The sequence below is a fragment of the Labeo rohita genome, chromosome 19 (assembly GCF_022985175.1).
Source record: "Labeo rohita strain BAU-BD-2019 chromosome 19, IGBB_LRoh.1.0, whole genome shotgun sequence".
Taxonomy (NCBI): domain Eukaryota; kingdom Metazoa; phylum Chordata; class Actinopteri; order Cypriniformes; family Cyprinidae; genus Labeo; species Labeo rohita.
In genome coordinates, this window is record NC_066887.1 from 30,553,674 (window position 1) to 30,571,298 (window position 17,625).

General features: G+C 33.3%; 1 protein-coding gene and 1 long non-coding RNA gene across 2 annotated transcripts in view; both read right to left on the bottom strand.

Moving 5' to 3' along the window:
• Positions 1–266: 266 nt before the first annotated feature.
• LOC127182365 (uncharacterized) lies at positions 267–2,873 on the bottom strand. Its single transcript, XR_007829889.1, has 3 exons — positions 2,770–2,873; positions 1,952–2,087; positions 267–343 (listed from the first exon to the last, which is right to left on the bottom strand). It is a non-coding gene; the product is annotated as an uncharacterized LOC127182365 (long non-coding RNA).
• A 3,944-nt stretch (positions 2,874–6,817) lies between these two features.
• atp1a3a (ATPase Na+/K+ transporting subunit alpha 3a) overlaps positions 6,818–17,625 on the bottom strand; it is a 43,120-nt gene continuing 32,312 nt past the window's right edge. Inside the window, exons 13-21 of the mRNA XM_051137377.1 lie at positions 14,685–14,835; positions 14,388–14,556; positions 12,894–13,048; positions 12,612–12,735; positions 12,343–12,488; positions 10,089–10,219; positions 9,856–9,957; positions 9,626–9,717; positions 6,818–7,908 (exon numbers count right to left, since the gene is read on the bottom strand). Coding sequence (XP_050993334.1) covers positions 7,880–7,908; positions 9,626–9,717; positions 9,856–9,957; positions 10,089–10,219; positions 12,343–12,488; positions 12,612–12,735; positions 12,894–13,048; positions 14,388–14,556; positions 14,685–14,835 — 1,099 coding nt within the window. The 3' untranslated portion in view covers positions 6,818–7,879. The remainder of the gene's footprint in view (positions 7,909–9,625; positions 9,718–9,855; positions 9,958–10,088; positions 10,220–12,342; positions 12,489–12,611; positions 12,736–12,893; positions 13,049–14,387; positions 14,557–14,684; positions 14,836–17,625) is intronic.

The window sequence follows — 17,625 nt, forward strand, 5'->3', positions numbered from 1 at the left end:
TTTCAGGGAGAAAGAGTGAGCCAGAAAGAAAGAGAGAGATCAGGAGAAAGTGGAAGATCAATGGGCGTGACATGGCGAGAAACCCGACAGCGGTATATTTGGGGGTTCGTCCGGGACTATGCAAAAACGCAGCGTTAACTAGATGAAATGTTTAATGTTATTAACACGAGGACCCGAACTTGAACCCGAGCAGGGATGCAAACAGTTGTCACCACCAACCTTTAATCTGTGAGTGCCCTTCAGACACTTTTTTTCCTGCGTCCCTCACCCTCCATCTCTCCTTCTCTCACTTTCCCTTGTTGTACCCAGCATCTTGGCTGTTTCCATGACGACCGAGTAGATACTGATGGGGAAGAGGGGCACATTTGTGAGGGAGCTTGAGAGTTATTGAAGGTGGGACTCCACTTGATGGACATTGGCACATTTGAAATGCATCATACATGACTTAATGGATGAGCTTTGCATGTATAACAATAGAAGTGCAGGCTTAGATTTGTCTTTAGTACTCTAAATAAACTTGCACAGTACTGTAAGATATAATGTTTGCTTCTTATCGTCATCATAAATTCAAAATTGATTATAGTTACATTTTTAATACAAGAATTATTAGTGCACTTTGTAATATGTCATCAAAATGTGCAACAACTTTCCAATGGATAAAATCAAGTCTTGCTTCAATAGATGAAATTCTGATAGCTTATAATGTAAATTGAGATCTTTCTATCAGTATAGACTACTTAGACAAAATGTGTACAAATATCATTTGTCACTCTATATGTCTCACAATAATATGCATTAATATTTAATATGCTTAGTTTGATGATTAAAGCTAATTCATTTTTTATTTTGGGAGGTAAAACATATACAATGACAATTGAGAGATGTGCAAATAAACATTCCTCACAAGCCTAATATATTATATTTGTGACCCTGGACTACAAAAATAGTCATAAGTAGGACGGGTATATTTGTAAAAATACATAGTATGGGTCAAAATTATTAATTTTTCTTTTATTCCAAAAATCATTAGGATGTAAAGATCATGTTCCATTAAGATATTTTGTAAATTTCCTACTGTAAATATATCAAAATGTAATTTTAGATTAGTAATATGCATTGCTAAGAACTTCATTTGGACAACTTTAGAGCCGATTTTCTCAATATTTTGATTTTTTTCAACCCTCAGATTCCAGATTTCCAAATAGCTGTATCTCAGCCAAATACTGTCATATCCTAACAAATCATACATCAACTGAAAGCTTATTTATTCAGCTTATTTATGACCATTATGACTGGTTTTGTGGTCTTGGGTCACATTTGATATTTGAAAAAAAAAAAAAAAGATGGAAATCAAGTAAACCTAAGTTAATTCAGTCCAGTAACTGTGATTTTGAAATATTACACAAAATAAAAGTTGTTTTAGATATTCTTTATAAAAACCAGTAAAAATTTCACATGTCCTAAACAGAATTATAAAATAGTACTAAAAGGCTTTTTACTTGCTAAAAAAATATAAACTATCAATCAGACGACAGCAAAGTTTTTTGATCATGTTCATAATTTAGAAGCCTTAGAAATTTGTGTATCAAATATATTATACAGTAGAATTGGGGTTGATTCCACTTTTTATGGTTCAGAGCTTTCAACAAAGGAAATGCAAGGAATTGAATGTCTTAACACTAATCATTCCTTTAATCATGTGCTTGTCAAGGCATTATTCGATCACAGATAGGCTGCTGCACCTCAGGCCCTTTCTGGTCCACCTGTATCTGCTACACGGTCCTTCGAGCGCATCCAAAATGCTGCCGCTCGACTTGTATTTAACCTCTGGAAATTCTCTCATTTTACGCCTTTGCTCAGATCTCTACACTGACTGCCAGTAACTGCAAGAATTAAACCCAAGACACTGGTCCTAGCCTGCAATGCTGCCAATGGCCCGTAGAACCATTACCTAAAATCCTTCATCAGACTCGTACACCCCAGTCTGGTCCCCGCGATCGGCAGCTTCTGGTCTCTTAAATCCCCTCAACACGAAGACTTCCAGCTCGTCCAAGTCCACATTTTTCCATCCATTTCTATCCTGGCTCCTTATTGGAACAAACACCAAATATCAAATATCAGAGCAACTGACCGGTTAAAAGCTTTAGAAACACTTTGATATGTTTTAGCCTATCTTCATAAAGACACACCCTTGGTTTTATACAAAACACTTTAAAACTTGATACTGAATAATCAAAATTTCTTGTGTATTGATTTCTTACTGGATCTTTAGGCCAAAGTCCTACACACAAACGACTGAAATACAGCTAAGATGGTGGCTGTGTTTTGCAGCATGGCAACTAATTTCTAGCTTGTCATTTTTACTAACTAACCAGCTTCAAGCAGTTTAAATGGTGGTTTTTCAACTAACCATCTTGGACCATCTATAAACCAGCTATAAAACACAAGCTCAATTATTTGTCAGCTTTTGTCCTACATTTATCCGAACGCGACTCGAAAGTTGACGCGTTTGAGTCGTCTTAAAGAGAAAACGTCTGCTGACATCACGTAAACAAGCATTTTATGTAATATGAACCTAAATTTAAACCGTATTTATTCTGGAAATACACTCACTATCTAAGTCCCTAACCAATAGTTTATTTTCTAACAACAAGACCATTTCCTTGTTGACTGGAATACCATAGGAATAACTTTTAAAATTAAATCTTGTCAGTATTTGTGTGATAAGCAAATATAAAGGTGCATAATCATAATGTATAACAACATCACCTGGATAAAAGGATGAACTTCGATGTGAGGAAACCATCTGAACCAAATCTTGAACGTCAACTCGGGGTCCAGACAATTATCAACAAGAAATCACATGATTTGGCGAGTTTGGTCGCCATCTTGCGGTGTGAATCGTTCTTTGCAAGGTCAACATTATGAACGTTCACTCTCACCCAGTAGCTTGCGGAGCAAATTAATGTTTGAATGCCCAACATAAAGTAAAAACAAAATAATAGGTGTCTTAAAGGTAGATTTAAGTATTATTAATAAGCACAAAAGTTAAAGTAAGTTAGTTAAAGTGCACGTACATTGACGCTAACGGACAAGTCCAGTTCGCCTCAGAAGGTAACCATAGCAACAGTTAACCGCTCAAGAGATTTCCGTGTCGATATATGATGTTTTATAGATTTAAATATAAAAAGTATATCTCAAAAGGTGTTTATACACATGTAGGCCTAAATAATATATACAAAATGAACGTATATACGCGAAAACTACTTCCGTTTTACTTTAACCGTATTTTGGTTACTTCGTACCTGAAATTGTTATAGTTTTGAATTACAAAAGGATCAGAGGATGTAAACACAAAACTTAAACCGTTTATTTGAATCGTTTTGTGGAATATGTAATCATAGTCTTACGAAAATGAACAATGGTTTTATTACAGTAAAATGTAGGCTTTTTGGTGGATTGTATAACCAGTTACTACAAATAACATAGCTAATATGGCTAGTGTAGCAAACCCATGGTTTATTTGTGGTTTCCATGGTTTAACTACAATAACTGTGTTTTCCCAGCTGAAAAAGCAAAACAATAGAAACCATTACAGAATTTGTAATGGTTTTACTGGTTATAATGGGAATTGTATTGGTTTTAATGGAAACTGTAATGGTGCCTATTGGTCTGTACTGGTAATTGTTTGCCTTCTATTGGTGGCTTGTTAAAAACACTAAATGTTAATGGAATATGTCCTAAAAGACACTACAGGAAACCATTTTGTAATGGTTTTAATGTTTAAAAACAGGGTTTTGGGTTTTATTCGTAGTAAAACCATGGCTAATTTTCGCAATCGTTCCTCAAATTCTCATATTAGCGAAGTATTTTTGAAGAACGTAAGCTGATTTAAGCAACCTCAACTGGTAGCAACTCACACAAGCCTTTGATACTATTATTAGAGGATTTAAACACAAAATTCAAACTCTTTATTTGAATTGGACTGCTTTATTTTATGGAATATGCAACTATATATAGTCCGTATTGTGTGCATGAAGTAAAGATCAGTCAAAACATGGCCGTAATGAACACGACTGCCGTCCCCACCTGCACTCACCCACCCAAACACGTAGCATGTCCACAATTACTCATCACCCAAACATTACTGGTCAGCCCGGTGACCCCTCCTCCTCCTCTCGATGACCCCGACGACCTAGGCGCCATGGCAACCCTGTGACCTATCCGGCAGTTGCCAAGGAGACAACCTTGGAGCACATCTGACCATTGCCCCCTCCCTTCCCCCTTTCTGCTGAGACGAGGCGAGCGATCGATATTCTATCACACAGAACAGTGGAGCGAGAGAGGGAGAGGGGGAAAGGGGGAGAGAGAAAGAGAGAGAGAGAGAGATTGGGGGTCTGCATTGAGCAGAAAGATTAAAGCAGGCAGGACAGCTGACAAGGGGAGCGCGTGTGTATGTGTGTGTGTTTCATAATGAGGAGACATATTTCTGTTATTTTGGAGAGTTGGCTTCAAGGCATGTTTGTAATTCTGTTTTTAGAGGTGTGGTTTTGTGTGCGTGTGTGTGTGTGTGTTTGTGAGCCCTCTTCATCATCAAAATGAAACAGCGGCTGAATGTAACCAGGGAATTCATCAAAGACTTTACTGCAGCCCGTCTCCTCCTTTCTCTTTCATATAAAACCCCAAACTGTATATATATATAACTGCTTGTATAAATATATAAGCTGTTATAGGCCCTCGGTCTCTATCTGCGTGTGCAGACAGTCTTTAAACGGGGTGACCCACACCTCTAGGTGGTACGTCTCTGGAAAAGCAATTTTATTTTATTTATTTATTTACAGGAAATTTTTTATCTCAAATTAAATTTATGACCACCTGCTGTTATTGAAAAACAGCTTCCTCAAAATGATGAATGTTGCTAAAATATTAAGGAGTGAGATGTGTTTAGCATGATTATTGTCGTGATATGATTTTGGGAGAAGCCACCTCTATAAATGTCACGGCGGAGAACTCATAAAAGCTATGAGAAAGAAGGTTATAAACCGGTGAGGGTGAATTAATGATAGTAAAACCATTAACAGACTTGCAGAGTTCAGAGAAAAGCCATTACGGAGGTAAAAGTTCTCACACTGGTCATGTTAATCCAGTGAGTAGTTGTGATATTTTTATTAGCCGACTACAATTTACTGGCTGAATCGCACAAAGCCTATCAAAAATGTGGCTATGTCATGTTTCACCCTCCAAAATACAATAATATCAAAAATAAATAATTAAGTAAAATAATGTAAAATAATTTTTATTTATTACATTATTTTTTAGAATATTGAATCACATTTCTTCTCAAATTTTCATTAACATACTGGGAAAAAAAAAGAACTATCCGAACAACACAAAGGCTGTCAAGAATGTAAAATAAAATAAAATAAATATAAAAATAATTCATTTATTTTTTCACTTAATTTAAACCCATTTCTTAACCCCAAATTCACACTAACATTTATTTTTATTTTATTTATTTGTTTTTTAATTTGTAAATTATTATGTCATATTGTATCAGTATTTTACCAGAATCCCAATTAACTGTGTGAATGACACAAGCCTGTCAGTGCCTGGATCATATTTTACCCACCAAAAAAAAAAAAAAAAAAAAAAAATTATTTACCAAATTACATAAAACTTATTCCCCTTTCTTAACCACAACTTCAAATTTACATTTATTTATTTATTTATTTATTTATTTATTTATAATCTGTAAAGTATTACTTCAGTATTTTACCAGAATCCAAATTAACTGTTGTGAATGACACAAAGCCTTTTAAGAACATGCTTGGATCATATTTCTCCCACCATAAAATAAGATAAAATAAAATAAACAATAATCCATTTATTTTATCAAATTATTTTCATAAAATGTAATCCCATTTCTTAACCTCAAATTCATATTAACATGTATTTTTATTTATTTATTTGTATTTTATTATTATTATTATTATATTTATATTTATTATTATTTCATAAAGTATTATATCATATTTTATCAGTATTTTGCAAGAATCCAAATTAACTGTTGTGAATGACATAAAGTCTGTCAATAATGTGACTAAAATAAAATAATCCATTATTTTATTTATCAAATTATTTTCATAACATTTAGTTGAATTTCTTAACCCCGATTTCAAATGAACATTTATTTTTATTTATTTATTTATTTTAATTTTATTATTATTATTTATTTTTTGTAAAGTATTATATCATATTATATCAGTATTTTACCAGAATCCAAATTAACTGTTGTGAATGACACAAAGTCTGTCAATAACATGCCTGGGTCATATTTTACCCACCAAAAATAAAATAAAATAAAATAAAATAAAATAAAATAATCAGTTTATTTTATCTAAATATTTTCATAAAATTTAATCCCATTTCTTAACCTCAAATTCACATTAACATGCTGCAATGTATTTTATTTGAATATGGAAGTATTATATCATATCAGTATTAACTGTACATTAATATAGTTTTAATTAAATAACAGTGTGTCTGGACAGGATGATTCTCATTACCTTATAGAAATGGGTAAATAATTAAAATCACTGATAATAATGTAAATTACAAACCAAAAAAGACATCTGGATGCACTCTGGATGACATTCAACTATTCTAAAACACGAAATTCACTTCTGTAAATTGATTTCTTGATATGTATACATTAAAAGTGTGAACACATGTTTAGGTGTCCTACAATCGATTTTACATTTGAAATAAATATTTCATTCGATTTCATGCCAGACACAAAAACAAACTGACACCAAGCTGAGAAAAGAGAGATCCTTCTTTTTTATTTCATTTTTTGCTGTTGTTTCACATAATGGTACATTGCTTTTATTCCATTTTTTTCTGCACTTATTTAAACAATGAAATCAGAGAGAAATCTCTTTTTCCTAGGACACAGAAAGATTGTATTTTCTCTTTTTTTTGTAACAGGGGAAGAGGGGAAACGGGGGCGGATAGAGGAGGGCGGCTTCTTCACATCGTTCACAAACAGACAAACAGACGGGGACGGACAGACGGACAGAAGGAGCAAGAGCAGGGAGGGAGGGGGGAGTGCAGGATAAAAGGGGAGGGAGAGGAGGAGCGAGAGAGACAGAGAGAGAGAAAGAGAGAGAGAGGGTGGCAGTGTGCTTTGTCATGTCTGAGAAAAATGAAACCAAGCAGCTCTCAGACACACTTCTAACATAAAAAAAGGTCGAACAAAAAAAGTTATGAATGATTAATAAAACAACAACAACAACATGGAAAGAAAACAAATGCTGAGGAAGAGAGACAGACAGGGGTGAGGAAGCCTGTGTTCCTCTTTTTCCCCAGCAGAGGGCGATAGTCCAATGAATTCTGATCATTAGGTTATTTGTATTTTTCAATGGTAAAGATGGAGAGGGATGTGTAACAGTAATCTAGCGTGGCAGTGTTTGTACAGGAGTCCCTGTCGACCGTGACGGAGTCTAAATGCAGCGGCTGCTAGGTTCGGACAGACGTGACGCGTGACATCCATTACAAAAGCCGTGCGCGTGCACACGCTAACAGTGTGTTTAACAGTATTAGTAAACCTTACTACTATCAGACTGGCAGATTCAGCTGTAGTCTTTGGGCAGAAACAAAAAAACAGGAGGTTTGACGTCGTTTTCTGTGGTTGGTCCTCTCATCTTCTTATTTTTTATATTTATAGTGAAAGGAAGGAGTAACATGGTTGTTTCTGTATTGGTGTTGTTATAGTGGAGGGAGGAATGGGTAGAAGAAAAAGAGAGAGAGAGAAAGAGAAAGAGATGAAGAAAGAGAGTGAGGGAATGAGGGAGAATTGATGAATGAAGTTTTTGACAATTCAGTAGTATGTCTCCTTTTCAACCCAACCTGAGGTAAAACAGAGAGAGAAAGAGGGATCATTAAAATTCAGCATCGGTAACGTGGATATTAAAAATCAAATATTCACAGAATATTCATGTGAGGAGCATTGTATGTCTAATAGCATTTTATTTTTACAATGGTTCCTCAATTCATTTTCATGAATCAGTTCAAACTCAAAACTGTGATTTAGTGATTCATTTGCATTATAAACTCTATAATGTTCACATGAGTGTGGCATTTTCTATGCAATAAAGCATTTTATTTAAAATATACTGTATGTAGGTCAGTTGTGCTTTTTATTGCACTGTATGTTTTGTTCATTAAAATTATTTAATATAATTTTTAAGATTTTAATTTTTGTATCTTAAAAAGAAGTAAATTGGTATTGACATTTTATTGTAACAGCAAAATAACTCTGTGTTAGTCAATTATCTATTTTTGTTGTACATCATATTTTTGATTATTTCATTTTGTTGAAATTCAGTTCTGATTTATTTGTATAGTTTGAACATTTACATTATATTGTAACACATATATTATATGTGAACCTGGACCACAAAACCAGTCTTAAGTAGCATATTTATAGTAGGTATATTTATAGCCCAAAAAAACATTGTATGGGTCAAAATTATCAAGTTTTCTTTTATGTCAAAGATCATTAGGATATTAAGTAAAGATCATGTTCCATGAAGATATTTTGTGAATTTTCTACCGTAAATATATCAAAATTTATTTTTTATTTGTGTGCATTGCTAAGAACTTCATTTGGACAAATTTAAAGGCGATTTTGATATTTTGATTTTTTTGCACCCTCAGATTCCAGATTTTCTAATAGTTGTATCTCAGCCAAATATTGTCATATCTTAACAAACCATCAACGTTCAGATTATGTATAAATCTCAATTTCAAAAAATTAACCCTTATGACTGGTTTTGTGGTCCAGGGTCATTATATTATTGTATTATATTGTATTATATTATATTATATTATATTAGCTCCAATTAAATAATAAATAATGAAGAAAAAAAGAGCATTGAAGACAAAAAAAAAAAAAAAACATTTTAAATAAATGTTATCCTTTTAAACTTTCTATTCATCAAATAATTCTTCAAAATATCTCAGTTTCCACAAAAATTAACTATTTATTGTATTTTAGTTTGGGGTCAGTATGATTTTTAAAAAATGAATTAATAGATTTATTCAGCAGGGATGTGTTAAATTGACTTTGAAGACATAAAAAAAAAAAAAAAAAAAGATTTCAAATAAAAGCTAATCTTTTGAACTTTCTATTCATCAAAGAATCCTGAAAAAAAAATATCTCGGTTTTCCACAAAAATATTAGGCAGAAAAACTGTTTTTAACATTGATAATAATAATACAAATATTTATTCAGAACCAAATTAGCATATTAGTATAATTTAGTTGTTTTTTTTTTAATTATTTGCATTATTTTTATGTAACACTATTAGCGTTTTAACTAAATTTACTGAATTTACTGTTTGTTTGTTTTTAATCAAATAAATGCAGTCTTGGTGAGCATGAGTGACTTCAAAATAATAATAATAATAATAATACTGGCCCCAAACTGTAATGTAACTGGCTACAAAAATAGCAACAGCAGTGTAAATACATAAATACCAATGCTTATATATTGAATATCATTACAAGTCTGTATAGCTAAAATATGAATACATGTATTCAGAGAATAACTGAAGCTCTGTACCTCCTGGGTTTCGGCGCAGGATAAGTTTTCGGATCTCATCATAAATAAAAATTAAGAAGCTGTAAGGGAACGCACAGAACCACCAACTGGGCCTGGAGAAGAAATGAGAGTAAAAAAAAAGAGAATTTACATTAGTTGTTTCCTCAGTTTTCACAATGATAATGAGGTTGCGTATTTTAAATTTGCTTTGTAATGTACCATCAGGGGGTTCCTATGCAGGAAACACTTACTTGAGAGGATACATCCTGAGGGCCACGTCCATGCCGGGGCAGTAAGACAGGAAGGCAGCGAGAGCCGTCTCCTCAAACAGGCCGAAGATCAGGATTTTATTCCTGCAAAGAACAAGCACAATCACTTAGCTCAGCTAATCTGGTTTAGTCACTACGAACCTCAAGTTTTACATATGATCCAACTTCCAGCAAATGCAGAATCTTGTTAATGGGACATGGTCAGAGGTACTAACTTCATTCCCTGCTGGAACACAGAGTTGCGGCGAGTCTTGCAGATAATGACGTCGGCCCACTGCACCACCACGATACTGACGAAGAAGGCCGTGTGACAGGTGAACTCCACAATCTTCCTCTGCTCGTATGTCTGACAGAAAGACATTAACGATTACACACTCTCACATGCTCCATATTCACATGCACTACTGTTCAAAAGTTTGGGTTCAGTAAGCATTTGAAAGAAATGTATGACTTTTATTCAGCAAGGATGAAATAAATTGATCACGAATGATGTAAAGACATTTATAAAATTACAAGTTTTAGATTTCAAATAAATGCTGTTCCTTTGAATTGTCTATTTATCAAAGAATCGTGAAAAAATGTATCACGGTTTCCACATAAAATATTAAGATAACTGTTTTCAACATTTATAATCATAAAGATTTGGTTTCATGAGTTTCAAATCAGCATATCAGAATGATTTCTGAGGGATCATGTGACACTAAAGACATCGCAGAAACAAATGACATTTTAAAATGTATTTTAAATAGAAAACAGTTCTTTTAAATTGCAATAACATTTCACAGTACTAATGTTTGTACTGTGTTTTTGATTGAATAAATACAGCCTATTTTTAAAAACAATTATTTTTCTACCAACACCAAACTTTTGAATGGTAGTGTATATTAGATTTTAATTAATTATTTTTTTTGCTAGATTTGTTTAGATCAGTATCACTGAGATTACATTTTTTTTTACATTGTCAAACACTTGCGAAAAATCTCTGCAACTGTGTATGAACAACAATCTATACAGGTGCATCTCAAAAAAATTACAACATTGTGAAAAAGTTTGTAACTTTTTTTGTAAGTGTTTGTAACTTATTTAAAAAACTGAAACTTTCATATATTCTAGATTTATTACATGTAAAGTAAAACATTTCTAACGTTTTTTGTTTTAATTTTGATGATTAGAGCTTACAGCTCATGAAAGTCAAAAATCCAGTATCTCAAAATATTAGAATATTTCCTAAGATCAATCAAAAAACAGAATTGCAAAACAGAAATGTTTTTTAAAGTATGTTAATTTATGCACTCAACACTTGGTCGGCAGGACATATTACAGCAAATTCCTTGATCCTAGAACAAATTACAGCATCAGTTAAGTGTGACATGTAAGCAATCAGCCTGTGGCACTGCTGAGGCACTGCTGAGCCTTCAGATCGTCTGTATATTGTTGGATCGACTTTCTTCTCTTCTTTGTCTTGAAAATATCCCATAGATTCTCTATGGGGTTCAGGTCAGGCATGTTGGCTGGCCAATGAAGCAGAGTAATATGCTAAGGTAAGATACTAATGACGTTTCTGTTTCAGAAGCGGCTTGGCAGCCCTTTTCCTGAAGACGTCTGAGCGTGGTGACTCTTGATGCACCAACTCAGGCTTCAGTCCACTCCTGTGAAGCTCTCCCAAGTTTTTGAATTGGCTTTGCTTGACAGTTTTCTCAAGCTTGCGGTCATCCCTTTTGCTTGTGCACCTTTTCCTACCCAATTTCTTTCTTCCAATCAACTTTGCATTTAATATGCTTTGATACAGCACTCTGTAAAAAGCCACCCCTTTTGACCTTCTGTGACTTATCCTCTTTGTGGAGCGTGTCAATGATTGTCTTCTGGACCACTGCCATGTCAGCAGTCTTCCCCATTATTGTGATTTCAAAGAATAAGAGATACCCGGAATTTATACTGTAGGGATGGACATTTAATGAAACTCAAATGTAAATATTCTAATATTTTGAGATACTGGATGTTTTACTTTTATGAGCTGTGCACTCTAATCATCAAAATTAAAACAAAACAAACTTTAAAAAATGTTTTACTTTACATGTAATAAATCTAGAATATATGAAAATTTCAGTTTTTTAAATAAGTTACAACTTTTTCATGATATTATAATTTTTTTAGATACACCTGTAGATGCATCCTTAGGAATACACTTGTATTCCTTATTTTACTTGCTCTTTCTGTCTTGAAAATCTGCATCTTTTGTTATTTTGTTTTCTTGTATGTCAAAACTAGATAATTAATAGCTGGAAAAGATGGAAGCTGATGGCCAATGACATACCAACACTAAAAATCTAATTAGCTTTTAGTAATTCTTTGTTTTGGTCAGCCAACAGGATAGTTGGTTGTTTTGGACAAGACCAAGTGCATAAATGTCAAACCTGTTCTATCAAGTATGAGTATAGTTTGTGTAATGTATCTCTTTAGCATGTTTACCCATTGCTGTCCGTAACTGTCCTCCAGGTCATTGTTTGAGCGATCGTCCCAGTTTAGCCGGATACCCACCAGCAGACTAGGAAGCCAGCCGTTCTCAGCCAGAATCACGAAATAACTGAAAAATCCTCCCAGGGCCTGAATCATACCTACATATTTAAAAAAGACAAGGATATCACTTTTATTTAGTTCATTTTGGGTCCTCTTTCTACAGCAGTTTAACCAAAACTGAACTAAAATACTTTTTTTTTGTAATATAGCAGCTCACTAACCAATCTGTCCATAGGCGATGCTGATGAGACGCTCATTCACCAGCTTGTCCCTGTGAGGGTTACGAGGCTGGCGCTTCATGATGTCACTCTCTGCTGCTTCATAAGCCAATGAGATTGCAGGGACCTGAGATAGAATGCAATGATTGGTTAATGTATCAAGGGAGTGTATTTCAGAAAAAGGTGAGAATGGTAATTAACAGTTAACTGGAAAATAACAGTTCCTGTTCATTATTGAAATAAAGGCATTAGATGTGTAGATGTGTGTGTGTGTTTGTGTCTCACCATGTCAGTGCCCAGGTCAATGCAGAGGATGGTGATGGTTCCCAGAGGAAGAGGAATGTTGACCAAGATGAAGAACAGGAAGGGAGTGATCTCAGGGATGTTGCTGGTCAGTGTGTAAGCGATGGACTTCTTTAGGTTATCAAAGATCAGACGACCTGGGAGAGAAAAAATTAACAGACTTCACCATTAACTGAGTTAAAGTCAATTGGTCCAGTTTTTTCCCAAAATTTCTGAAGACATTTTGCTTGCAAAGAAGTGCCATGCATATAATTAAAAATATAGAAGTCATATAATTGTATTTAATATTAATTAGTACATATTTTAAAATCCAAAAACTACAAAAGCCTTTAATAAAAGCTTCTATACAAAACCATGCTCGGTGTGTTTATTAATCAGTTTACATTTTGTTGATTTTTTATTAAAGCATTAATAAAAACTATACTATATTAAAACTAAAATTTGACATAAATATAAATAAAAACAAACAATGCAATTAATACAAATATTAATTTTAACTTATTTTTATTTATCATGTTTTCGTTTACTGTAATTATCTGATTTTTATTTCATTTTTTTAACATTTATTGAACATAACCATAATTTGAATGACTACAAATCAAACACATATTTGATTTGTTTGTTTGTTTTTTCAAAACGTTAATATAAAAAGATTGTGTTTATAATTTGATTTTAATTATCACCTAGTTTTCTTTACAGCTGTTGTCGTTTTGCTGTTTTTTAAATCATTAAAACATTAAACAATATTATTATTAAACAATATTATTCCACACTAACTATACTATACTATTATATTATTGACTACAGTATTTTATAAAAATTATTTGCATTTCGATTTTGACATCAAAAGGCACAAAAATATTTTTTTCTCTCTTATTCTATGGATTTTCCCTCCACTTGTTACCAGTGTTTTTCTGCAACCAGTATGCACGCACAGCTGCAAGTGACTGTGACGTCTACTCTAAATTGGTCTATAAAATCACATTTCAGCTCGTGATCGATCAGAACAAAATATATATATATATATATATATATATATATATATGACAAAAACATACAAGGACATTTTTTGCAACAATATCTGCAATATTTGCCCTGCATTATATTTGTTAACAGTCAACTGTATGAAATATAAGATGATGTACAGGTCTGGGGACGGGGCCAGTGCGTTAATTGCGTTAGATATTTTAATCTCGTTATTTTTTCATACCTAATTAAGCTAATGTGTTAAACTGACAGCTCTAATTACATTATATCATATTATATTATATTATGAATGTTTATATGAACCCCAAGTAGATTAGCAACCGCTAGATTTGTGAAATGTCATCAAGCTCCAATTAAAGAATTATTAATGAAGAATGAAGAGCAAAATCCAGGTCACAGATGAAAATAATTGCTTCATATGAGCTGCCTTCATTTTCTGTCTTGCTCTGGATTTCTTTCCGTCTTTCCAATACCCTTTGTCTCACTTACCTTCCTCAACTCCAGTAACGATGGATGCGAAGTTGTCGTCCAGCAGGATCATGTCTGCAGCCTGCTTGGAGACGTCTGATCCAGAGATCCCCATAGCAACACCGATGTCTGCCTTCTTCAGAGCGGGCGAGTCGTTCACTCCGTCACCAGTCACTGCCACAATGGCGCCCTAAACAATGCAGAGAGACAGCGTGTGTGCAAATACAATTCAGTTGATTCTCTTGATATTGTAATTATGATTATTAATGGGCTACAGTTCGATTTCAAATCATTTTGTTGTGTTATTTTGGTGTGCACCTGTCTCTGGCAGCCCTCCACGATGATGAGTTTCTGTTGGGGAGAGGTCCTGGCGAACACAATCTCTGTGTGATTCTTCAGCACTTCATCCATCTGCTCCTGCGAGAGATCCTTCAGGTCTGAGCCGTGGATCACACAGGCTTTAGCATCCCTGACAACACACACACACAAAGAATACCAAATGAGGACTTGTTCTCCGGTTGTATCAGAATCAGACTAAATGTACAGCTGCTGTTGTTAGATAAAAAAGAAAAGCAAGAATTATTAGACAAATATGTTTCACATTATCCAAAATTCAGTCTTTTTTGCATAAATTTCCATGTGGGTAGATACTGTACCAACACAATTATGGGGCAAAATCATATTTCTCCATTGATGGACATTCAAAAGTTGCCATATTTGCACAAATAAACTGCAACTATTGTACTATATTACAGTACAAGGATGTTGATTCAGGAACATATTGTACTTGGTGAAATCACGTTCACCAAATGGGGGGTTTTCACAGTGATACCATTTAAAAAACAATTTTCAGTGAAAAGTTCTTAAAAGAACAGTTTATTTTTTAAATGTGAAGAACATTTTAAAAATCTAAAGAATCTTCTTCCACTTTAAAGAACATTTTGTGCATTTAAAAGGTTCTGTTGATGTTAAAGATTCTTTATAGAACCATCAATGCCACTAAAGAACTGTTATTTTTAAAAGTGTAGATGTTTTACCAGTGACCTACTTTTGAAGTTATTAGACAGTATTATAGTATTATATATGGTATTATAGACATTCAAACAACCAGGATTCAATTTAGACGTGTTCATGGATCATGACCTTTTGTCATTCCTAGAAACAATATTCCTATCAAGCAATAACACACCATATCCTTAACCTAGCATACTTCTAAAAGCAAATGATTGGTGGAAAATAATATTGTTAAAGCTTAATCCCAACCCAGTAATCCCATCCATCGGTTGATAGGAATGCTCTTCCAGTACTAAAAACATGCTGATCCAGGAGAACGTCCTTGGGAAAACCATGAACTTTAAAAGCACAGGCCACCTAAATGTGTGTGTTTTTAATTTTTGATATTTGTATCCATAGTATAGTATTAAAGTATACAGGAAATTATAGGTAGAAAGATGCAAAATGGGACACTGGAGTTTATTTCTTAACCCTGACACATGAAATGATATTTGTGTGTGTGTGTGTGTGTTTTTTTTTTTGTTTGATGGAACAGTTTATTGAACATAAAAAATGCAAAAAAAAAATGTATACATCAGGATTTTATGGCTCATATATTATGACACAGAAGAATTTTGAACTCGTTTTTAAGGAGGAAAAACATCTCAACATTTTTCAGAGGCTCTAACTGAGGAAAACCCTGCAATTTGGTTCATTTGCTGATATTTATGTGGCCACAAACTAAGATTTAATTCTGATAGTTTGTTATCTAAATTAACAAGATTATAATCATCTCCCAATAATGTGTTGATATTAAATGCTTAGTTTTCTGAGTTTTCACTGATGACCAGTGTTGGGTATGTTACTTTGAAAAAGTAATTAGTTATAGTTACTAGTTACTTCTCAAAAATAGTACCTGATTTACGCCATTATATGTATTATATGTAAGTAACTAATTACCAGGGAAAGTAACTATTGTGTTACTTTTTAAAAAAATGTGCCTTGCATGCCCCCAGTATTAAATATGTTGAATGAAATTTAAATAAAATGAATAAAAAGTTTAGTTTACTCACCAGACTAATATTAAATATCTGATATACTACTATATAGTAGTCAACAACTGAAGTGGATCAAAAAAAGTTTGTCGAGGTTGTCCTGAGACAAGAATGGGTTTTGTTTTGGTTTTAGGTAAGGTTTTGATCCACTCAATATTAGGGCTGTCAGTTTAACACATTAACTTAATTAATAAGAAAAAATAATGTGATTAAAATATTTTAACGCAGTTAATGCACTGGCCCTGCTCCCAGACCTGACTGCTGACAAATACGATGCAGGGCAACAACTCAACAAATGCAGTTATGCCATAAAATTCAAGATATTGGTGCAAAAAATGCCCCTGTATGTGTTTTGTCTCATATTTATATATATCACATATCACACGGGCATCAAGATCAATATGACACAAGTGCTTATTTTGTCCCGATCTATCACAAGCTCAAATTTGATTTTATACAACAGTTCAGTAAATAAGAAGTTGATATTGTGTTATATTTTAAACACAATATTATGTGTTTTTGCTCAATTTTGCAGAGCACATACTATCTTTGAAGCCATAGCAGAATTGTTGCACGTCTCAAAGCAACACAGCGGTGTTTAGTTTCTGAATGAATCTGCGTTTTGAACAAATCGTGTGAATCAATGATTCAAAAGCCCATTCACAAAGAGAGCCATTTACTTCATTCCTGAATAAATCAGCTGTTTGAATGAATGGAATGAAGAAATTAATGACTCATGAAGACATTTACTGCCACCTGCTGGCAGATTGAGTTTCTTATTTAGAGTATAATTTTATAAAAAAAGGAAAAAGAAGTGAACTAAAAATATTAAATGGATTATAGGGATGTTTTGGTTACCAATGACTTTCATTGTTTTATCGCTGCAGCCTAAATGTTTGTGTGTAATAAATGCTATGTTGAATGAAATAAAATATTTCTTTCTAAAGCTACATTTTGTAATGTCTACTTGATACTTTCTCATTTAACATGAAAATAGCTGTAAATAATCTTTTTTTGAGTTTTATATATATATATATACACACACACACACATATATACATACATGTATATACAGTATACATATATACATAGATGTCATGTGGTGGTGCTTAAGATATTGTTTGTAATTTAGTGTTTCTATACAAAAAAGGGGAAAAAACTAAAAATAATACTGACAAGATAACAAAACTACTAAAAATTCTACTATTATT